This window comes from Lepidochelys kempii, chromosome 6 (genome assembly GCF_965140285.1).
Source record: "Lepidochelys kempii isolate rLepKem1 chromosome 6, rLepKem1.hap1, whole genome shotgun sequence".
Lineage (NCBI taxonomy): Eukaryota > Metazoa > Chordata > Testudines > Cheloniidae > Lepidochelys > Lepidochelys kempii.
Genome location: NC_136385.1, coordinates 52,889,165 through 52,914,525, shown reverse-complemented (window position 1 = coordinate 52,914,525; position 25,361 = coordinate 52,889,165). Strand labels below are relative to the sequence as shown.

The window sequence follows — 25,361 nt, the reverse complement described above, 5'->3', positions numbered from 1 at the left end:
TAATTTACACTATGGTATACTGCTAGTGGAGACCACATTTCAATGGCCAATCTGGCTATATCTCCTCCCTATTAAGCATCACTCACTTTCTTGGGCATACAGGCCCCAGAGGCGAGGTAATCAGTGCTTTCGAGGAGGGCCAGTGTAAACCAGGAACTAATTTAGCTCACTGTGTACTATGACAAAAGTGTATGGGAATATTTGCACTGATGAAAAGTTCAGGTTTAAAATAAAAGTCGCAATTTGTTACTAACAAATATTAGTAACTGTTCTGTGGTTTACTAAGATAAGAAAGACAGTCTTGTGTTTAGGACTTAGAATAGGGAGACCTGGTTTCCACAGACTTCCTGGTTAAACTTGGGTAAGTCATGTCACCTTTCTGTGCCCCAGTTTCCCCATCTGTAAAATGGGGGCAAATAGCATTTATCTATCTCACAGTGGTGTTGTGAGGATATTTTCACTAATGTTTGTAAAAGCATTCTGAGATCCTCATATGGAAGGTGCTGTAGAAATGACAGTATAAGCTAAAAGAACAAGGAAGAAAAGTAGTGAACTTGACACTGCCAAGGAATATTCTGAATACTTAAAAGATTTCTCCTAAATTATTAGACCCTTTGCTTACTACAGGGTTTCCCTCAACCACTCCTAAAACAAAGGTCAAAACCGTGGCTCATGTCAGCCAAGATCCAAAGGACCTCCTTCTCCCTCCTCCCATTCAATTCTTCTCCCAGTTCCAGCTTTCTAACTAAAGAACCTTTCCTTCAGCACCAGCTTCAAATTCCCCACAGCAGAACCCCTTTATAGTCTGCTGGAGGGCCTAGGGAATTGATTCTCTGCAGCTGATCCAGCCAGGCTCACGGCAAACTCCTGCAATCAGGATTGGCAGCTGTGACCCTTCCTTTAGCTAGTGGGAGCAGGTGAATCCTGTCTCTACAGTCCTCTGGATGGGGTGTATACAGCTTATCACACAGAGTAACTGTACTCTTGTGGCCTATACAATGCACATCATCAGCTTATATTTAGTTAACCTGGGGACCAGCTTGTTATTTACTGTACATGCTTCTGTTCACATCCATCTAGCATATTATTAACTTTCATTAACTTCAGAAGAAGCAGGATCAGGCCATTAGTATGTAAGACACAGAGAGAAATTATTCCCTTACTCTGCCATGCATAAGTTCAGTTTTTGTCACTGTGAAAATGAACAATAATGACCCACTGATTTCAATAGGGCTCCACCTAAGTGCAAGGGTTCACTTCACAGTGCTCAGCACAGGACCAGAGCCTCAAACTTCAGCAATGTCTAATAACTACTGTTTATTACAAAAGAAGAGGTGTGCTGTTCACAGAGATTGCCATTTTGGCAGAAACTCTTCTCTGTACTTTTCCAAAGCTACCAGAAGCTTCACAGATGTCCCAACAATAAAGACAGCAAGGCAGCATGCTCTCCAACAATGACCTCCTCTAACCAAAGCTAGAAATGGGCTTCCTTACCTTCTCCGACTGTTGACAGCAATGCAGACTGCCAGAATCAATGTCAGTGCCAGAAGAGAAGCCACTATGATCAACCATTCTGTGGGTGGAATTGGGAAATAATTTATCTTCTATTCTAATTTGCAATTTGACACAATAGCAGGAACTTGGACACTTTTGCATTCGTTTACAATACACCTCTCCTGTTATTGTCAGGGTTTTTTCTAATATGCAAGGATGTAAATATAATACGGTACTAACACAAGAGTGTAAGTAATACTGTGCTAAGATATTACCGATAGTTACCGAGCATGTGAATGAGAAATACATTTAATGATGCGCATGTCAAATTAAATGAAACTGTCGCTGACTGTTAACATCTGGAAACTCTATACTGTGAGACAGTGATTGGGCCTATAGCGAAGGAAAGGATTTACATTAGTTGTTTGCTTCTTCAGTGGGAGAGAGGGGCCTGGTTTTGAGATATCTGAAACAATATGCAGAGATGACTTAAAAGCAGAGTGGAGGGTCTACACTTTTCTTCATTTTGCCATTTAAAGTGAGATCCTAAACTTTGCCCTCCGTTTTTGGTTTCAGAAAAAATGGATCATACCAGCAGCAATATGGAAATATGGAAACAGCATATTTTGGCTTTTTTTGTTTGTTTGTTTGTTTCCAGTAAATAAATTCCCCTACACTGTTTACAATCCAAACATTGCATCATAGAGCTAGTACATGAGAACCTGACATTGACTGTAAATTCTGAGCCTTATTCTGAATCCATTTACCCCAGTGTAAATTGAGAGTAAATCCACTCCATCAATGGAGATGTAAGTGAGATCAAAATTAGGCCCAGCAGTGAAGCTACTTTTATGGGATCACTTCCATTGATATTGTGTTAGGCATGATACAATGGGAGTAGAATCTGGTATGATATCTTTCTAACACATAATCATACACATTGTAGACAATACATTAGAAAAAGCATCTGTGGCATATGCAGAACCTCCCAGTGCTCTAGATCTCTATTTTCACCTTTCCAGCTGTCCTGAATATTTTGCTTCAGAGCTGACGAACTGAATGCATTGACAGGAGTGTGGATTAGCTATGATCTCCCGTAATAACCTCTTCATTTCCATTTCTTTAATTCTGTGATCAGCCTGCCAAAGGCAATCGCTTCAGATACCAACCTGGTATTTGGGCTGATCTCGGCTGTGAAGCTATTTTTGGTGATGTGACCTGTCCAGATGGATTTGCTCTTCTGCCACCGTGTTTGTTAGTTATAGAACCTAGACAACAAAAACATCCATTATGACCAACAAGCCTAGAGGATACTTAACAGGAAGCTATACACTACAGACTTGCCCTTTCACAATTAAAAGGATGATATGACTACAAAGTTCACCTTGAGTCCAGAAACAAAGAGTTTACCCTGCAAAATCTCAGACTAAAGTAGCATAGAAAAACATTGCACAGCCCACAGCTCATCAAAATACGTTCATAATCAGTATAACTAGGGCTGGCCTCATTATCTTGAATAATATGATTCATTTTTCTCAACAATAGCATGTTGTTGTTTTTGGGCGGTTTTCACTTTTCATTTTGCTACTGTTTCATGGGTTAAAATATGAAGCTGGTCAGGAAATTTCCATGGAAAAAATGCTGTTTCATTGACATAAAAATGTTTTGCAGAAATGTATTGATTTTGATGAAATTTCTGACAGTAAGGTTTCTGAGGTCCAGGAAGGACTGTCTGGTCAATTCGAGAGAGAGAGAGACAGAGACAGAGACAGAGAGAAATTGAAATCCTGACCTTTTTGATCCAAAAATGGAGGTTTCAACACAAATCTGTTCCATGAAAACTTTCTAAAGGTTTTGTTTTCATTCCAATATGCAACAAAAACACATTTGAAAACCTCAAATGTTCATGAAACAGAATTGTCATTTACTGGCCAGCTCTAAATCTGATAGCTACTATCATGAAGAGGTCTCAAACATCAGAATGTTGTTTCTAATGAAAGGATTGTCTTCTGCCACGTGCAGATAGATCCCTTTGTCTTTTTATCACCATCATGCAGCTACAACTATTTTCTGGCCTTATATTGGATGGGTCTCTGCCCTTAAACAACCAGTTGATATGCTGTTGGACAAGGTGTTAGGTACTCTCTCCAATCAGGCCAAGCACGCGGTCCTCTCAGCATTCTCAAAGCCTTCTGTCTGGGGAGCAAAAGAAGAACTGGATGTACTTGGACCCAAGTGATTCCATGATTTCATGAATCAAGTAGAGTCAGCCACACAGCAATTTACTGACCAGAATAAGTTTATAATCCATGCTACATGTGGATTTTACATTGGTATGGGTTAGCCAAATCAATCTGTAAGGTCACAAACATTGCTATATTGACATCAACTGATCACACTATAGAGATAGGTCCAGTGGGCTAAGCTTGGAGCAGGTATCTCTTTCGTGCTGAACCACGACATCACCGTGTTGGTTGGTGTTGGTTTTATGAATGGTCCTTCTAGACCCTAGGGACTCTGTTTAGGTATCAATATGGATACAGTTCTCAGAATTTTCATGTTCCAGAAGTGAAGCCCTCTGGAAGACAAGTTGTCTTGACATTGAGTTGTGAAGTTGGATTAGGTCTGCAATTCAACCATATACCCTCACTCTGACCTATTTCTCATAAAAAAACATTTGCTGGGCCATGCACCGATCAACTTAATTCTTGAGTATGGTAACATCTTGGCCATCTCTATCCCCACGTTGGTGCCAATTTCCAGTCAAGCCACCCCGCCACATACACCTATAAACCCTTTGAATGCCTCATAGATTCTCCCTTGTCCTGTTTAAACTTTCCCTCACCTTCAAGGCACTTCACGACTCCTCTCTGACCAGAATCTCTGACCTCATTAATAATAGCTGGCAAACACAGAGCTAAGAAGCACATTTTTTTCTTGCTGTTAACAGGCTCTTCGTGAAACATCCAGATGTTTTTACTTATGTCTGATGGGCTACTTCATGCTATCTCATGGGAAATTCATAGCTCAGCACCAAGAACTGAGCACTGAATTTAGCAACTGGGAGAGCTGACCTGATCTCCAAGAAAACAGACAAAGATGGTTAGACTATTATGGTGGATTGTGTACCCACAGACTTCAAGAGACATAGTTACCTGATCAGGGGCCCTAGCATGATACTCCAACCCCTTTGAACTAAACAGCTAACTTTTGTTTAGCAATAAAGCCCAGTTAGTAACTAAAGATTTTAGCTGTCTAGAACTATATTATCAACACCACAGAAATATTCACAATATCTAGGATTCAACTATGCAACTTAACATCACAGGCCCAGATTATCCACTCCATAGGAGACACTTGCAGTAAGTAGACAGACAGGGGCTCTAGGGACCTCTGTGAGGTTCAACTTATGACTTCTTAACCACATTCTTTCTTTGTGAAGAATCAAATATGTAGTTGGATTTCTTCAGTGCATGGTTTCACTATCCCACTGTGGCTTTTGGGCAAAAGATCAGACATATGTATGATGTCAGACCACAGCTGAACATGACTATAGAGGGAAAGCAAGTCAAAACATGAGGCATAGCAGACTGAACAAAGAATTTCTTCAGAATGAGCCTTTAAATATGTTCTATTAACACGTGAAGTGAACTTTCTTTGTCATCCCATTCATGCTTCGCAGGGCCCATCTTATGAAAAAAGGACCTTCCTTCCCTCCCTCAATGTGTGCACACATTTTCCACTGTGGTAGAGTTGTGACCTAGCATTCGCTCTGCTTTGCTATGATGCCACAGCACTAAAAGAAACAGACACACAGCATGCCATGCCGGAAAAATGTTGGGAAAATTTGGGTCTCATGAACTCCGTTGCTCCGTTAACGTCACATCTTTGATTCTGCTAAGAATCTAAGCAGATGATCCCAGAAAGTCACCTCAGCACCAGCTCTGTCAGATTTTACATATTCAAAAAAGGAAAGGAACCAAACCCTTCTACACAGCGTCGAATGTACACACAGTAAATTAGGGAGACGGCCGAATAAAATGGGGGACTGGAAGTCAGGACACATGAGTTCTCCTTTGCAAGTTACACATTTAAATATTACAAATAGAAAAATAAAATAGCAGTTTTCAAAAGATATTTGTTAAATTTATAATACTTGAGGCATCTAGACTCTACAAAATTTGGCTTCTAAAGGCAGTTTTTTGATCTGGTTTATTTTGCTGAGTTTGTATCATGTTGTTCATTAAGATCTGAAAAGATGAGGGCTGGGTTCTGATCTCACTTAAACCAATGTAAATAACACTGCCTCCACCAAAGCCAATGGAATTATGCCAGTGTAAAACTGGTGTGAGATGAGAGTAACATCCAGAACCTTTAATATAACCCAGCTAGAGTCCAGAAACTATAGAAACCAAATCAGTGTGTCTCCGCTATAGAACCAACTCATTTTTCATATTCAAAGCTCCTTTCAAAATCAAATTAAAGAGTTCATTTGATGCAAATTCTAACTCTTTTAAACTATTAATGTTTCATGACTCTCTTCTAAAATACTTTGATGACAGATGTGGTATTAATACAAGTTCATATTCTTGGTTGTGTGCAACAAATGGCTGTAGATTGTTGGACAGAGTCTCTGCTGGCATGTCTGTATTGACTTCTATGGAGTTATACCAGCAGGTAATTTGATGCAGCATGAATAAGAAGGTGTACCATTTAGGAAAACCTTAGCCTCTGGGTTGATAATTTAAATGAAAAGTACATTTGGGCACAAGGAAAGCCTCTTAATTTTCAAAAATAATTACTTGCATGTTGCAACATGGAACAACAAAATTCACACTGTGATCAGTGCATGTTATTTCTTTATGCAAACTAGCTCTATCAGAAACAAGCTTTTAAAACTGAAGCAGCTGAGAAATGAAAAGCCTGTTGCTTCCTAGCACCCGTAGATGTCAATAATCACTGATGGATTACTTAACAGCAAAAATTACTGGGGAGGGTGGAAGCCATACTGGAAATTATCTTCCATGGTACATGTCCATAATATCAGGAGGGTGGGGTGAGGGCTGGCTGGACTAAGTGTTACTTTGCTAGCATTCAAAATAACTGCCGTTGGATGACAGAGAATAAAATAAATAAAATGATCAGGAAGATGGAACAAAATGTTCTGTGGTTTGAGTCTTTAGTATAGAAAATACTATCTCCACAGCTTGACAATGGAACACTAGCAATTGCAATCAGATGTTTTCTTATGCATTTATTTCTCTGATGTTCTAGAGAGGTTCCCCAGAGTTGGTGAAAAGAAGAAATGCTACTCATCTTCTCTGAGAAGAAAGATTGCTGGAAACAGTTGAGTTAAATCATCCCACTCCACATAGTTAATTAAATTAAAACACTTAAATTAAAACAATTAAAACACTTTCTCTTTCATGCACATTGGTAGGAGGCTATTTTCTAGCTTTCAAAACTCCAATTAAAAGAAAAAACTTTTGGATCATAACATGTCCCCCAATACTTTACAAATTTACCTTTATATCCAGAGACATTAAAAAAGGGGTGAAGGATAAGATACAATTATTGTAATTCATTGTTCTTACTGGTGGCTGTAGAAGCTGGTCCTCTGCCATGTCCACTTTCAATGTCAGAAAAAACTCCAGGTATCAAATTATCAATGGGATTGTTTGTGGGATATTTGTCTTCATTATCCCCTCCAGGTTGAATGCTCGGTGCCAGTGGATCTTTAGTTGAGTCTTCATGTTTGATACCATCATTGGAGACCACTGCTGTTATAATGATGCTTGAATCAATTTTAAACTTAATATTTGTAGAACCACCACCATTATTTTCCTCTACAACAGGCCTTGATCTTTTACATTTTTATTGTGTTTAGAGCATAAGAAGAGCATAAGAAGAGAAGGTATTCTGCTTTCTTTCACATTGTCACTGGTTTATCAACTTTTTAACTGACACCCTCTTGCTGTTCCTCAGGGTTATGATTTAATTTAGAAGAGTCTCAGTGACAATGGACACAGAAGCAAGACCACCAAAAAAATACAACCCAAAAAAAAAAAAAACCCAAGAGCAAGAAGCAGCCAGGAGTGATCGGGAGTGATTACAGATGCTGAGCACTGGAACTATGTCCAATAAATATGGCAATTATTTTTTCTTTAGAAATTTCACTAATTTCTTTTATGTTCTTGTCCTTAAGTGATACTGCTTAGAACAGGCTTCAGTGACATAAAAGACGCATGCAACATAAGAAGGTCTGATGGAATGGCATGGAGCATTTATGATATTGCAATTATTTTGTAAAATCCTGTCCCTGATCCTCTAGACAGTGCTCTTCTATAAAGAGGTTACTGGTGAGCCACAGGAGCAAGCCAACAGAAAATCTCACCAAAAACATCACCACCGCACCAGATTTATATCCCACAATTACAAGCGCACCAGAATATAAACTCAGAGATGATAATCTAAAGGTTAACAGGAATGCAAGATCAAAAATGAGAGCGCTTGGCATAACCAAGCTGTACAACTTGCAAAATGATAGAGTGCTAAGAAGAATGATTATTAGAACACCTAGCATTACCTAAGGAGACAAGAATAGCCCTCATGTAAGCTCATTATGTACCAATCCAACAACACAAAGAGGAAACTCTTAACACAAAAAGAAACAAGTCAAGAATAAACTAAAACAAAAAATAATTTCACAGTATTACAGAAATTTTTGATTAACTGATTTCCTGTAATCAGGTACAACAACATGCCACAACTTATTAAGAGTTATCAATAGACTTTTAGCATATTATAAATGGTGAAATAACAATTAAAACGATCTCATCCAAAAAAGAAGTAACAAGACTATAATTTATTATTCTTACTGGTACCTGTATGAGAAGATTCATTTTTATGTTCAGTTTCACTTAGAGGAATGATTCCAGGTAGCACATCATCCCTAGAGGTAGCTGTGAGATACTTGTCTTCATTGCCCCAGCCAGGATGAACACTGTGCAACAATGGATCTTGGGTTGAGCCTTCATGTGTGGCACCATCATTGGAGACCACAGCTGTTGTAACGATGGTGAAGCAATTGGGAACTTAATATTTGCAAAAGCACTAGCCACGTTAGTCTCATCTTCAGTGTTTGCCTCTATGCCTGGCCTTGCTCTAAAATTTCTGCTGTATTTAGAGTAGCAGAGGAGAGACGCACAGAATGCTTTTGATCCACATTTCTCACCTTTTCAACCAATACTGTTGGATTACTGTGGTTTAACAGAACCCTAATGACAATGGACATGGAAGCCTGAGCAGGGAAAGCAGAAGTATCTACTTGTCTCTGGAACTCAGGTCTGATCTCAGCCAATGGGAGAAGCAGTCAGATAAGCTCACAAATACAGCAGCACCTCACCAAATTTATCTCCGTAAATCAGAATGTCGTTAAAGCACAACGAGACAGAAAATATTTAGGCTGCTGGTAGTATAAGATTAAAAAAATGGGATTTTGGAATTACCAGGCTCTATGTTCAACATATGTCTAGCAACCTGACCTGCCAAGACATTTAGGGATTTCCCCGGTTTAGGTGAATCCCTAGTCATCACAGAATAAGGAGAAAGCAAAATATATGATCAAATTCAATTCAAGTCTCAGATTCACAAATACATTTTTGAATCTTATTTTCACTATTCAATATGGTCTAGTCAGCACACAGAAAAAGCTAGAGGAAAGTTCAATATACAGACCCAGAAAAAAACAGAGAGAAGAACATTTAAAAAATAAAAATTTTTGTTCACCTGTTTCCATGCAATAAGGTCAAAAAGATATACCAATGCACCTCTTTGCTGAGAATTTAGATTTCCAACAAAGTATGAGAGTGAATAAATCGTATGCAGAAGAAATAATGTCTCATTACACACAAGGTGGTAAAATGAATATAATTCATTATTCTTACTGGTTCCTGTATAAGACTCATTTTCATTTTCAGGTATGACATAATCCCTGGAGGTATTTATAGGATATTTGTCCTCACTGCCCAATCCTGGTTGATTATCTGGAGGCAGGATTCAGTTTTATATTTCTACTGTATTAAGTTTGTAGGAGAAGGAAAGCAGAGACCTTCTATTTTGCTCCACATTATCATTGGTTTTCTCAACTTTTAACCAACACCATCTTGCTGTTTGGGCACTATGATGTGGCTGAACTTATCCATGCTGATAACACAGATAGATGTCATGGCAAGAAAAGATATAGCAGCCGCTATATCTTGGACTTTGTAATCCAAGTCTTAGCTCAGTTACTGAATTTGAGGACTGACCATTAATATGACAGTGACCAATAATTTTCTCATTTGGGATTTCGCGTTTACCTATAAGTTATGTGTGAATCTTATTTTTCATTATTCAGCAAGCTTTAATCAGCATAGTCAGAAAAAACCCCAATCCATCACCTCAGAAAAATGCAAACAAGAAATCACAACCTAGGAAATTTCAGACAGCTGATTCTATGCTAATGATTATCACAGTACCACTCTAAACCAAATTTTATCAATAGACTTTCAATAGAGTATCATAATGAAATTACACAGATGTAGAAGTAGTGTTATTCCTTCCAAATAGGGAGTAAATGGACTATAGGGTGGGATTTTGAAAAGAATTCAGCATTGGTCAAACTCTTCTCTTGTCAAATAGTAAAATAGTAAACTCTTCTCTAGTCAAATAGTAAAACTCCTACTTATTTCAATGAGAGCAGATTTAGGTCAATGCAGAGTGCTTTTGAAATTCTCATGCATAATTAATTATTCTTTTTGGTACCTGTATGAGAAGATTCCTTTTCCTGATCATTTTCACTTGGAGGAATAATTCCATGCAGCACATCATCCCTAGTGACATTCGTGGGATACTTGTCTGCATTGCCCCAACCAGGATGAACAGTACGCAGTAGTGGATCTTGGGTTGAGTCTTCATGTTTGGTCCCGCCATTGGAGACCACAGCTATTACGATGATGGTGAAGCAATTGTGAAATTAATACACACAGAACCACACTATATTATTCTCCTCTTCAGTTCTTCTCTGTAAAACAGGCCTCGTCCTTTTATATATCTACTACACTTAGTAGTAAAGAAGGAGTATAAAGGTTTTGCTCCTCTTTATTATCTCAGTTCAGAAAACTGTCCCACTGACATCAACAGGACTTAAATTCACACTTAAATGCTCTTCTGACTCAAGATACATCAATAGTTTTCTAAACCTTTTTACCAGCACCATGCTAATTTTCAAGACTGTGTCCTGGCTGACCATAAATGCAGTGGAAATGGGCACAGAAGCAAGAACAACAAAGAAGAAGTAGCTCCAAGAATTTGGTCCCATAATTCAGGTTTGATCAGACACTCAGAATGAGGACTATGTCTCATTAACAACAACTATTAATTTTCTCTTTCAAGATTTCACTGTTTTATTTAGTTACACTCCCTCCAGACAAGTAGAGTCTGACCATGGGTGGGAGAAAACCTGCTTCTGTAACATAAAGGGCACATAACAACATGTAAGAAAATGATGGAACGAAATGGCCAATATTTAATTTGATATTCCTGCTGTATTTAGGTGGTGTTGCAGCAAACATGTCATCATGTGCTTATTTGACTTCAGTGAGAGACTACTCACATATTCAAAGTTAAGAATTTTCTTAAGTGTTTGCTGAATGGGGCTTTAGAGCATAAGAACAGAAAAGCAGAGAGGACTTTTTATTTCTGATAACATTATCACCATCCCTGGCCATGCTCCTGTTCAGGGGCAATGTTTTCAACAGAAATCCTCTGACAACAGAGGTAAAAGCAACAGCGAGAAGAGAAGAAATAGCAGCATCAGCTTGCCTTTGTAACTCAGGTTTGAGCTCAGTTACATGGCATGAAGACTGAATCACAAATATGGCAGGGAAGAATAATTTTTCTTTTTTGGGGATTTCAGTGCTTTATATATATTACAGTGCTTGTCTCCAGACAGGCAGATTCTGACAATTGAGACAAGCCATTTCATTTCAATTTTCTCAAATAAATACATCCGATGAAGTGAGCTGTAGCTCACTTCAGCTTATGCTCAAATAAATGTGTTAGTCTCTAAGGTGCCACAAGTACTCCTTTTCTTTTTGCAAATATAGACTAACACAACTGCTACTCTGAAACCTGTCAAATATATGAGTTATTTTAAGTATTAATTGAATTGTTTGAACTAATCCTATTCTGATTACAGTTTGTCTCGTTGATATGCTCAGGGTTTAACTGATCACCATATTTGGGGTCAGGAAGAAATTTCCCCCCAGATCAGTTTGGCAGAGACTCTGAGGGTTTTTCACCTTCCTCTGCAGCATGGGGCACGGGTCACTTTTGGTTTAAACTAGAGTAAACAGTGTATTCTCTATAACTTTAAGTCTTTAAATCATGATCTGAGGACTTCAATAATTTAGCCAGAGGTTATGGGTCTATTACAGGATTGGGTGAGTGAGGTTCTGTGGCTTGAGATATCCAGGAGGTCAGACAAGATGATCATGATGGTCTTTTCTGGCCTTAAAGTCTATGAATCTATGAAATGTTTGTGAATATCAAACCACATGACACAAAAAATAGTCAATAATCAATGGCTATAAGTCACATGGTGTTCTTTCTGTTTCCAGGGTGGATCACAGAAACTTTCAAATGGTGGGTCAAATGAATAGCAAATAATAAATGTCCTGTGGGAATTTTCAGGTGAATAATTATTTTTGCTAACATTTGTTAATCCTGGTTTATTCTATTCAGCAAGCACGGAGAAGCCAAAGAAAATACCAACACCTTCAAAAACCCAAAAGAAAACACAACAAAATAATAAACTGAATAATCAAAATAAGCCAAAAAACTGGAAGTTTTGACCTGATGATTCCATGCAACCAGGTCATATTGACATGCTAAACTGAGCTTTATCAATAGATTTTAAACTAGGTATTCTAGTACTTATAGGGCCAATCTCTGGAGGGATTGGGGGCTCTAAGTGCTACAACAATACAAGTAACAAGCTTTAAGTCTGCTGGAGATTGTCCCAATGAAAGTTGGCAACAGCAGAAAAGGTCAGAGTTGCAGCAGTGGCAGAACAAGTAACAACAACAACTTGTACCTCTCTCACTCATCTTTGATAGATGCCAATTAATATGCAGAGTCTGTGGCTTCTGGATTCATATAAGTGGAAATTATTTTTTTTAGATAGTATCTCATAGACTCCAAGGCCAGAAGGAACCATCATGATGCCCTCCTGCACATCATAGCCAACAGGACCTCACCCACCCGTAATAGGCCCATAAACTCTGGTTGAGTTACTGAAGTCCTCAAATCTTGGTTTAAAGACTTCAAGTTACAGAGAATCCACCATTTACTCTACTTCTCTGAATAATTATAGATTTGGCTCCAGTTGCCTTTGTTTGTGAGAATGGTATAGGATACTATGGTTGGATATTTGGAGTACTTGTGTATATACATTTGAAGTTGAAAATATATTCGTATTGGTATTCTGTGCTGTATTAAAATGTCAGCTGACACAGTAAATGAATTGTCTTGTTCGCTATTCAAGGTGCTGTTGTTTAGACATAGGAGATGCAGTCAGAAATGTCTTGAAACACCGCCACCACACCAGATTTACCCTTCAAAGTTAAAAGCCTTTCAGAAAACACACTGGCAAACATGATGTATGTAAGATTAGGATGATTTAGAACACAGTCTAAGAATATTGCCTTCGATATCGGTGCATTCCATGAGTGAAACGCTCATGGTTAAATAAGGGCCCATATCCAGAGGATGAAAAAATTATAGACAACCCTTTGCAATACGCAATGACCATCAGCACAAAGCGACAGCAAGAGCAAAGTACACCAACTAAACCCAAGAAAGTGTGGATTTTATTTATTTATTTAGAGAAGGTGGCATTTATTCTTTCAATTCTTAAACAAGCTCCACATTGCAAGCAATACAATGCTCATAGAGAAGGCCGTTTTACACTTACACAACCTGCACTGACTAATGCTCTAGTTTACCCTGATATTATGGGATTGATGCAGGAATTACTGAGCTAAATTCTATGTCCTCTGTTATGCCAAAGGAAGGAGAAGATGCTCATAACAGTCTTTTCTGGCCTTAAAATCTAAGAATAAAACAGCTTTAAAATATTTACAAAATAAACCTTGACACACTAATCCTCACTGAAACGTTTATTGTTCTAGTAGTTGTCCGACCTGATGCCACTCACATAATACTTCACTTCCAGAAAAAAGCAACTTTACTATCTCACAACCAAAAAGGAAGCTATCAGGATGTTAGACTCATCTCATGTACATCTAAACGGATGGTGCAGCAGGCACAGTCTCTCTGTATGCCACTTTGTATGAGTTACAATTAATCCCCAAACTTCCAGTAGGGAAGCTGGGGGAAGAGAGAGAAGGAGATGGCTCTCCACAAGCCCCATAAAAAAGTACTGCTTATCTGGTATCATCTGTCCCTAAAACAGACAATAAATACAAACAGAAAGTTGGTTCTGGATCCAGACTTTGTGGATTTGGGTGTCTCTCTTTAATGGAAAGAAATGGAACAATGTATCTGAAATATTCCAAACTCTACAGTTCAGACCCAGCTGTACTTTAAACCTAATTATAACTCAGACCTGTTTAATCACCATGCAGCGACACCTGAACAATGCTTCCTGTTCACGCAGAAGTATCCACACCTAATAAACTTATTGGCCTTTAGCCTCTGAGTTCAGAAAGCAAAAATAATGTTCAATGCCAAAGAAAAACTCTCAAGTTCTCACTTAATTACTGATACCTGTAGTTGAATGTTCACTTCCACGTGAAGGAATAACTCCAGGTAGTACATCATCCCTAGTAGCATTTGTGGAATACTTGACTTTATCACTCCATCCAGAATGAGCCCCATTCAGCAGTGGATCTTGGGTCAGGTCTTCATTTTTGGCACCTTCATTGGAAACCACAACTGCTAAAAAAATGGTTGAATCAATTTTGAACTTAATATCTGCAGAACCACTTACACCATTACTTTCAGTTCTTGTCTCCTTAATGCACCTTTTAGGAGTAAAGCCCTATTTATTGCTCTGCCACATCACCGCCATCTCAATCATCCATTTCCAGGACCCTGATAAGGATTGGTAAAAGTGGATGTGCCAACAACTTTTTGATTTTTTGTTGTATCGGTTTCACTATCGTACAGCTGCTCATATTTGTGCTACGCAGAGAGGTTATTTTGCTGAGGCATTGTGGGAAAAGAGGGAAGATTTGAAAATCTACATCATAGTTTTATTCATAGTTGATGATATAGACAAATAAACCAATCATTGAGGCAATATAGAAAGTGTCCTACCCCTTATTAAACATACCACAGAGAAAAGCAGCCAGAAAAGTCCATGAGTACCACCACCATGTCAAAAGTATAAACCACCAACCATTTCACCAGAAAACACGATTGCAAGGGCAAGTTAAATGTGATTGCAGAGTAAAGGGAGAAGGCACTTTACAAAGCCATTTTGTAAATCATTTCCACTGAAAAATAAAAGTCCACTGCACCGGATGCAGTTAGGTACCCACGCAGCAGCAGAAAGAAATAAGCAGGAAAATCACACCAGAGAAATTCAGACAACAAAAGATCCCACCAAACATAACCTTGAGTCAAGAAAGCAGCACACAAACAAATCACACAGTAAAGTGTGTATTTTTGGTTATTTTAGATTTTTTTTCTCCCTTCACTCTCTAAGCCGGCACAATGTTGTCAGCAATCATGACACCATAGAGGAGGCATTTTCCAAACACACAACCTTCACTAAAAAAATAACTGTAATAATACAGTAAAAATATATCACACAACTCCATATTTAAAGTATTATCAAATGCACTGTTTCACTTGATGCCATCCATATGATGCCGGCCATCTCACAGCCTAGAACAACCTATCAGATGACAGACATTTCATGTATAATTAGCCAAAGAAACTGTTTCTGAGGAAGAGGAAAATGTGGATAGATGCAGAAAGTCCTCCTTTTTGCTGATCTTTGAGATTCATTTGGTTACTGCTTCCAAGCTAACAGTAGCGGTGATAGAATAAGGGACTAGGTATACGCTCACAACATAGGACCTTGTGGTTACTTTTCTATTCAGACTGCAACTGGGATTTTGATTCTGAATGATCTTGAGAATTAGCTTTTTGAAATTCATCAATCAAATTTTTCAAAAAGTGTACAAAAGCCACAAATAGGTTCAGTTGTATCTAAGAACACCGAACGTGGAGTTTTTTCAGACTCTCAGGTAGTAACATTTCCCTCTACTCTCCTTTCTGAACACCTGTAAGAATGCTCAGATTCTGAAGTTTCTGTTACTGAAAGACATATGCCAAGGGTTGGCATAGCACCATCACTAACACCAAATAGGCCAATTCAGAATACGATTCTAGAGGTCGTAACTCTACAAATGAAATCTGAGTACTTCCCTGTCATAAATATAAAGGGAAGGGTAAACCCCTTTGAAGTCCCTCCTGGCCAGGGGAAAGCTCCTCTCACCTGTAAAGGGTTAAGAAGCTAAAGGTAACCTCGCTGGCACCTGACCAAAATGACCAATGAGGAGACAAGATACTTTCAAAAGCTGGGAGGAGGGAGAGAAACAAAGGGTCTGTGTCTGTCTGTAGTCGTCTTGGCCAGGGACAGAACAGGAATGGAGTCTTAGAACTTTTAGTAAGTAATCTAGCTAGGTATGTGTTAGATTATGATTTCTTTAAATGGCTGAGAAAAGAATTGTGCTGAATAGAATAACTATTTCTGTCTGTGTATCTTTTTTGTAACTTAAGGTTTTGCCTAGAGGGGTTCTCTATGTTTTTGAATCTAATTACCCTGTAAGATATCTACCATCCTGATTTTACAGCGGGGATTTCTTTATTTCTATTTACTTCTATTTTTTATTAAAAGTCTTCTTGTAAAACACTGAATGCTTTTTCATTGTTCTCAGATCCAAGGGTTTGGGTCTGTGGTCACCTATGCAAATTGGTGAGGCTTTTTATCCAACATTTCCCAGGAAAGCGGGGGTGCAAGTGTTGGGAGGATTGTTCATTATTCTTAAGATCCAAGGGTCTGGGTCTGTAGTCACCTAGGCAAATTGGTGAGGCTTTTTACCAAACCTTGTCCAGGAAGTGGGGTGCAAGGTTTTGGGAAGTATTTTGGGGGGAAGGACGCGTCCAAACAGCTCTTCCCCAGTAACCAGTATTAGTTTGGTGATGGTAGCGGCCAGTCCAAGGATAACGGGGGTAATATTTTGTACCTTGGGGAAGTTTTGACCTAAGCTGGTAAAGATAAGCTTAGGAGGTTTTTCATGCAGGTCCCCACATCTGTACCCTAGAGTTCAGAGTGGGGGAGGAACCGTGACATTCCCTCACCCAAATATAGCAATAAGCTTTAAATAACATCTTATAGCATAATGACTTGGATGTGAAAGTAACAGGATCTCTGCTACTACTGGACGAAAGTCCTAAAGTCTTTATTCTGTTGATAGTCAGTCCTTAGTCTGGCAAAAGTCTCTTTCACAAAAAAGTTCACTTTGCAATAATGGATATTAGAGACTAGACCCTCAACTGGTGTAAACTTGCATAACTCTGTCATGGTCAATGAAGCTATGCCAAATAGCACAGAGAGAGAATCTGGGCCAAGAGTTTGGACTACAAGGAGATAAAATGATTACAGTTCATTATTCTGACTGATACCTGTAGGAGTATATGTGTTGCGTCCTATTTCATTATTCACCGTCACACTTGAAGAAGAATGATCTCTTTCCTTTGCAGGGAAAAGTTCAGGCTTCACACTATCCAGAGTAGTGTTTGTGGCATATTTGTCCTCATCTTTGTCCCCTCCAAGATAAACATTATGCAAGAAAGGATCTTCGGTTGCATCTTCATTTTTGGCACCTTCATTGGAAACCACAACTGCTATAAAAATGGTTGAATCAATTTTGAATTTAATATCTGCAGAACCACTTACACTGTTATCTTTACTTTCAGTTCTTGTCTCTTTAATGTACCTCATAGAGTAAAGCCCTATTTATAGTTCTACCATATCACAATCATCTCAATCATCCATTTACTGGACCCTGATATGGATCCATAAAAGTGGATGCGGCCAACAACTTTCTGATTTTTTGTTGTACCGGTTTCACTATTGTACAGGTGCTCATATTTGTGCTACACACAGAGATTACTTTCCTGAGGCATTGTGGGAAAAGAGGGAAGACTTGAAAATCTACATCATAGTTTTATTCGTAGTTAATGATACAGACAAATAAACCAATCATTGAGGCAATACAGAATGTATCCTACACGTTATTAAACATGCCATTCTTGAACTACAGAGAAAAGTAGCCAGAAAAGTCCATGAGTACCACCACCATATCAACTTCATCCTCCAAAAGTATAAACCACCAACCATTTCACCAGAAAACACGATTGCAAGGGCAAGTTAAATGTGATTGCAGAGTAAAGGGAGAAGGCACTTTACAAAGCCATTTTGTAAATCATTTCCACTGAAAAATAAATGTCCGCTGCACCGGATGCAGTTAGGTAGAAAGCAGCACGCAGCAGCAGAAAGAAATAAGCAGGAAAATCACACCAAAGAAATTCAGACAACAAAAGATCCCACCAAGCATAACCTTGAGTCAAGAAAGCAGCACACAAACTAATCACACAGTAAAGTGTGTATTTTTGGTTATTTTAGATTTTTTTTCTCCCTTCACTCTCTAAGCCGGGACAATGTTGTCAGCAATCAAGACACCACAGAGGAGGCATTTTCCAAACACACAACCTTCACTAATTAAAATTAACGGTAATAATAAAGTAAAAATATTTCATACAACTCCATATTTAAACTACTTTCAAATGCACACTGTTTCACTTGATGCCATCCATATGATGCTGCCTTTTCACAACCTAGAACAAACTATCAGATGACAGGCATTTCATGTATAATTAGCCAAAGAAACTGTTTCTAAGGAACAGGAACATGTGGATAGATGCAGGAAGTGCCTCCATTTTGCTGATCTTTGAGATTCATTTGGTTATTGCTTCCAAGCTAATAGTAGTGGTGATAGAATAAGGGACTAGGTATACGCTCACAACATTGGACCTGGTGGATACTTTTCTGTTCAGAGTGCAGCTGGGATTTTGAGAATGAATGATCTTGAGAATTAGCTTTTTGAAATTCATCTATCAAATTTTTGAAAAAGTGTACGAAAGCCACAACCCAAATAGGTTCAGTTGTATCTAAGAACACAGAATGCAGAGATTTTTCAGACTCTCAGGTAGTAACATTTCCCTCTACTCTCCTTTCTGAACACCTGTAAGAATGCTCAGATTCTGAAGTTACTGTTACTGAAAGACATATGCCAAGGGTTGGCATAGCACCATCACTAACACCAAATAGACCAATTCAAAATACGATTCCAGAGGCCGAAACTCTGCATATAAAATCTGAGTACTTCCTTCACCCAAATTTAGTAATAAACTTTAATTAACATCTTGTAGTATAATGACTTGGATGTGAAAGTAACAGGATCTCTGCTACTACTGGACGAGAGTCCTAAAGTCTTTATTCTGTTGATAGTCAGTCCTTAGTCTGGCAAAAGTCTCTTTCACAAAAAAGTCCACTTTGCAATTATGGACATTAGGGACTAGACCCTCAACTGGTTTAAACCTGCATGACTTCATCATGGTCAATGAAGCTATCCCAAATAGCACAGACTGAGAATCTGGGCCAAGAGTTTGGACTACAAGGAGATAAAATGATTACAGTTCATTATTCTGACTGATACCTGTAGGAGTATATGTGTTGCGTTCTATTTCATTATTCACTGTCTCACTTGAAGAAGAATGATCTCTTTCCTTTGCAGGTAAAAGTTCAGACTTCACACTATCCTCAGTAGTGTTTGTGGGATACTTGTCCTCATCTTTGTCCACTCCAAGATAATCATTATGCAAGAAAGGATCTTGGGTTGCATCTTCATTTTTGGCACCTTCATTGGAGACCACAGCTGCTATAAAAATGGTTGAATCAATTTTGAATTTAATATCTGCAGAACCACTTACACTGTTATTTTTACTTTCAGTTCTTGTCTCTTTAATGCACCTTATAGGAGTAAAGCCCTATTTATTGTTCTACCATATCACCGTCATCTCAATCATCCATTTCCAGGACTCTGATAAGTTGTTGGATGTCGCCAACAACTTTCTGATTTTTCGTTGTACTGGTTTCACTATCGTACAAGTGCTCATATTTGTGCTACGCAGAGAGGTTATTTTGCTGAGGCATTGTGGGAAAAGGGGGAAGATTTGAAAATCTACATCATAGCTTTATTCGTAGTTGATGATACAGACAAATAAACCAATCATTGAGGTAATATAGAAAGTGTCCTACACCTTATTAAACATACCACAGAGAAAAGCAGCCAGAAAAGTTTCATGAGTACCACCACCATATTAAAAGTATAAACCACCAACCATTTCACCAGAAAACACGATTACTAGGGCAAGTTAAATGTGATTGCAGAGTAAAGGGAGAAGGCACTTTACAAAGCCATTTTGTAAATCATTTCCTCTGAAAAATAAAAGTCCGCTGCACCGGATGTAGTTAGGTACCCACACAGCAGCATAAAGAAATAAGCAGGAAAATCACACCAGAGAAATTCAGACAACAAAAGATCCCACCAAACATAACCTTGAGTCAAGAAAGCAGCACACAAACTAATCACACAGTAAAGTGTGTATTTTGGTTATTTTAGATTTTTTTTCTCCCTTCACTCTCTAAGCCGGCACAATTTGCCTCCTTTTTGCTGATCTTTGAGATTCATTTGGTTATTGCTTCCAAACTAATAGCAGTGGTGATAGAATAAGGGACTAGGTATACGCTCACAACATATGACCTGGTGGTTACTTTTCTATTCAGACTGCAGCTGGGATTTTGACACTGAATGATCTTGATAATTAGCTTTTTAAAATTCATCAATCAAATTTTTGAAAAAAATGTACAAAAGCCACAACCCAAATAGGTTCAGTCATATCTAAGAACACAGAATGCAGAGATGTTTCAGACTCTCAAGTAGTAACATTTCCCTCAACTCTCCTTTCTGAACACCTGTAAGAATGCTCAGATTCTGAAAGGTTTCAGAGTAACAGCCGTGTTAGTCTGTATTCGCAAAAAGAAAAGGAGGACTTGTGGCACCTTAGAGACTAACCAATTTATTAGAGCATAAGCTTTCGTGAGCTACAGCTCACTTCCTCAGATGCATATCGTGGAAACTGCAGCAGGCTTTATATATACACAGAGAATATGAAACAATACCTTTTCCCACCCCACTGTCCTGCTGGTAATAGCTTATCTAAAGTGATTTCCAGCACAAATCCAGGTTTTCTCACCCTCCACCCCCCCAGATTCTGAAGTTACTGTTACTGAAAGACATATGCCAAGGGTTGGCATAGCACCATCACTAACATCAACTAGGCCAATTCAAATGTGATTCTAGAGGCCAAAACTCCGCAAATGAAATCTGAGTACTTCCCTCACCCAAATTTAGGAATAAACTTTAAATACCATCGTACAGTATAATGATTTGGATGTGAAAGTAACAGTATCTCTGCTACTACTGGACGAAAGTCGTAGGTCTTTATTCTGTTGATAGTCAGTCCTTACTCTGGCAAAAGTCTCTTTCACAAAAAAGTCCACTTTGCAGTAATGGACATTCGGGACTAGACCAGAGGTGGGAAACTACGGCCCGTGGGCCACATCCAGACCATGGAATCCTCCTTCCCTGCCCCTGAGCTCCTGGCCCAGGAGGCTCACTCCTGGCCTCTCTCCCGCTGTCCCCCTACCCCCACAACCCCCGCGCACTGATCCGCCGGCACAATTTTATGGGTGGCCGGGCAGCGCAGTTGCAGAGCCGTGGTCTGACCCAGTGCTCTGGGCGGCGTGGCTGTAGTACCGCCAGCCACCGATGCTCCCGGTAAAGCAGTAAGGGGGCAGGGAGCATAGGGGATGGATAGAGGGCAGAGGAGTTGGAGAGGGGGTTGGTCAGGGGGCGGGGGTGTGAATAGGGGTTGGGGCGGTCAGAGAGCAGGGAACAGGGGGGTTGGATGGGGACAGGGAGTAGGGGTGGTTGGATGGGGTAGCAGTACCGGGGGGCCATAAGCGGAAAGGGGAGTATTGGATGGGGCAGGAGTCCCGGAGGAGCTGTCAGGGGGCAAGAAGCAGGGGAGGTCAGATAGGAGGTGGGAGCTGGGCCACACCTGAAAATCTGGGGAAACACTGCCTCCCCTAGTCGGCCGTCCATACAATTTTGGAAACCCAATGGGGCCCTCAGGCCAAAAAGTTTTCCCGCCTATAGACTAGACCCTCAACTGGTGTAAACTTGCATAACTCCATCATGGTCAATGAAGCTACGCCAATTAGCACAGGCTGAGAAGCTGGGCCAAGAGTTTGGCCTACAAGGAGATAAAATGATTACAGTTCATTATTCTGACTGATACCTGTAGGAGTATATGTGTTGCGTCCTATTTCATTGTTCACTGTCACACTTGAAGAAGAATGATCTCTTTCCTTTGCAGGGAAAAGTTCAGGCTTCACACTATCCACAGAAGTGTTTGTGGCATATTTGTCCTCATCTTTGTCCCCTCCAAGATAAACATTATGCAAGAAAGGATCTTCGGTTGCATCTTCATTTTTGGCACCTTCATTGGAGACCACAACTGCTGTAAAAATGGTTGAATCAATTTTGAATTTAATATCTGCAGAACCACTTACACCATTACCGTTACTTTCAGTTCTTGTTACCTAATGCACCTTTTAGGAGTAAAGCCCTATTTATTGCTCTGCCACATCACCGCCATCTCAATCATCCATTTCCAGGACCCTGATAAGGATTGGTAAAAGTGGATGTGCCAACAACTTTTTGATTTTTTGTTGTATCGGTTTCACTATCGTACAGCTGCTCATATTTGTGCTACGCAGAGAGGTTATTTTGCTGAGGCATTGTGGGAAAAGAGGGAAGATTTGAAAATCTACATCATAGTTTTATTCATAGTTGATGATATAGACAAATAAACCAATCATTGAGGCAATATAGAAAGTGTCCTACCCCTTATTAAACATACCACAGAGAAAAGCAGCCAGAAAAGTCCATGAGTACCACCACCATGTCAAAAGTATAAACCACCAACCATTTCACCAGAAAACATGATTGCAAGGGCAAGTTAAATGTGATTGCAGAGTAAAGGGAGAAGGCACTTTACAAAGCCATTTTGTAAATCATTTCCACTGAAAAATAAAAGTCCACTGCACCGGATGCAGTTAGGTACCCACGCAGCAGCAGAAAGAAATAAGCAGGAAAATCACACCAGAGAAATTCAGACAACAAAAGATCCCACCAAACATAACCTTGAGTCAAGAAAGCAGCACACAAACAAATCACACAGTAAAGTGTGTATTTTTGGTTATTTTAGATTTTTTTTCTCCCTTCACTCTCTAAGCCGGCACAATGTTGTCAGCAATCATGACACCATAGAGGAGGCATTTTCCAAACACACAACCTTCACTAAAAAAATAACTGTAATAATACAATAAAAATATATCACACAACTCCATATTTAAAGTATTATCAAATGCACACTGTTTCCACTTGATGCCATCCATATGATGCCGGCCATCTCACAGCCTAGAACAACCTATCAGATGACAGACATTTCATGTATAATTAGCCAAAGAAACTGTTTCTGAGGAAGAGGAACATGTGGATAGATGCAGAAAGTCCTCCTTTTTGTTGATCTTTGAGATTCATTTGGTTACTGCTTCCAAGCTAACAGTAGCGGTGATAGAATAAGGGACTAGGTATACGCTCACAACATAGGACCTTGTGGTTACTTTTCTATTCAGACTGCAACTGGGATTTTGATTCTGAATGATCTTGAGAATTAGCTTTTTGAAATTCATCAATCAAATTTTTCAAAAAGTGTACAAAAGCCACAAATAGGTTCAGTTGTATCTAAGAACACCGAACGTGGAGTTTTTTCAGACTCTCAGGTAGTAACATTTCCCTCTACTCTCCTTTCTGAACACCTGTAAGAATGCTCAGATTCTGAAGTTACTCTTACTGAAAGACATATGCCAAAGGTTGGCATAGCACCATCACTAACACCAAATAGGCCAATTCAAAATACAATTCTAGAGGCCGAAACTCTGCAAATGAAATCTGAGTACTTCCCTCACCCAAATTTAGTAATAAACTTAATTAACATCTTGTAGTATAATGACTTGGATGTGTAAGTAACAGGATCTCTGCTACTACTGGACGAGAGTCCTAAAGTCTTTATTCTGTTGATAGTCAGTCCTTAGTCTGGCAAAAGTCTCTTTCACAAAAAAGTCCACTTTGCAATTATGGACATTAGGGACTAGACCCTCAACTGGTTTAAACCTGCATGACTTCATCATGGTCAATGAAGCTATCCCAAAAGCACAGACTGAGAATCTGGGCCAAGAGTTTGGACTACAAGGAGATAAAATGATTACAGTTCATTATTCTGACTGATACCTGTAGGAGTATATGTGTTGCGTTCTATTTCATTATTCACTGTCTCACTTGAAGAAGAATGATCTCTTTCCTTTGCAGGTAAAAGTTCAGACTTCACACTATCCTCAGTAGTGTTTGTGGGATACTTGTCCTCATCTTTGTCCACTCCAAGATAATCATTATGCAAGAAAGGATCTTGGGTTGCATCTTCATTTTTGGCACCTTCATTGGAGACCACAGCTGCTATAAAAATGGTTGAATCAATTTTGAATTTAATATCTGCAGAACCACTTACACTGTTATTTTTACTTTCAGTTCTTGTCTCTTTAATGCACCTTATAGGAGTAAAGCCCTATTTATTGTTCTACCATATCACCGTCATCTCAATCATCCATTTCCAGGACTCTGATAAGTTGTTGGATGTCGCCAACAACTTTCTGATTTTTCGTTGTACTGGTTTCACTATCGTACAAGTGCTCATATTTGTGCTACGCAGAGAGGTTATTTTGCTGAGGCATTGTGGGAAAAGGGGGAAGATTTGAAAATCTACATCATAGCTTTATTCGTAGTTGATGATACAGACAAATAAACCAATCATTGAGGTAATATAGAAAGTGTCCTACACCTTATTAAACATACCACAGAGAAAAGCAGCCAGAAAAGTTTCATGAGTACCACCACCATATTAAAAGTATAAACCACCAACCATTTCACCAGAAAACACGATTACTAGGGCAAGTTAAATGTGATTGCAGAGTAAAGGGAGAAGGCACTTTACAAAGCCATTTTGTAAATCATTTCCTCTGAAAAATAAAAGTCCGCTGCACCGGATGTAGTTAGGTACCCACACAGCAGCATAAAGAAATAAGCAGGAAAATCACACCAGAGAAATTCAGACAACAAAAGATCCCACCAAACATAACCTTGAGTCAAGAAAGCAGCACACAAACTAATCACACAGTAAAGTGTGTATTTTGGTTATTTTAGATTTTTTTTCTCCCTTCACTCTCTAAGCCGGCACAATTTGCCTCCTTTTTGCTGATCTTTGAGATTCATTTGGTTATTGCTTCCAAACTAATAGCAGTGGTGATAGAATAAGGGACTAGGTATACGCTCACAACATATGACCTGGTGGTTACTTTTCTATTCAGACTGCAGCTGGGATTTTGACACTGAATGATCTTGATAATTAGCTTTTTAAAATTCATCAATCAAATTTTTGAAAAAAATGTACAAAAGCCACAACCCAAATAGGTTCAGTCATAT

General features: G+C 39.0%; 1 protein-coding gene across 35 annotated transcripts in view; it reads right to left on the bottom strand.

Annotated features, from left to right (window-relative positions):
- Window positions 1-25,361, bottom strand: part of CD44 (CD44 molecule (IN blood group)) — a 106,964-nt gene that overhangs the window by 10,676 nt on the left and 70,927 nt on the right. For 18 of the 35 annotated variants that reach the window (XM_078853279.1, XM_073347963.2, XM_078853258.1 and 15 more), the window contains 10 exons: window positions 24,117-24,338; window positions 22,060-22,281; window positions 19,353-19,574; window positions 17,257-17,478; window positions 14,326-14,496; window positions 10,300-10,479; window positions 8,379-8,558; window positions 7,089-7,274; window positions 2,664-2,762; window positions 1,495-1,573 (listed from right to left, as the gene is read on the bottom strand). In XM_078853279.1, the coding sequence (XP_078709405.1) occupies window positions 1,495-1,573; window positions 2,664-2,762; window positions 7,089-7,274; window positions 8,379-8,558; window positions 10,300-10,479; window positions 14,326-14,496; window positions 17,257-17,478; window positions 19,353-19,574; window positions 22,060-22,281; window positions 24,117-24,338 (1,783 nt within the window). The remainder of the gene's footprint in view (window positions 1-1,494; window positions 1,574-2,663; window positions 2,763-7,088; window positions 7,275-8,378; window positions 8,559-10,299; window positions 10,480-14,325; window positions 14,497-17,256; window positions 17,479-19,352; window positions 19,575-22,059; window positions 22,282-24,116; window positions 24,339-25,361) is intronic. The other 17 variants (XM_073347954.2, XM_073347962.2, XM_078853265.1 and 14 more) reach the window with 16 other exon arrangements.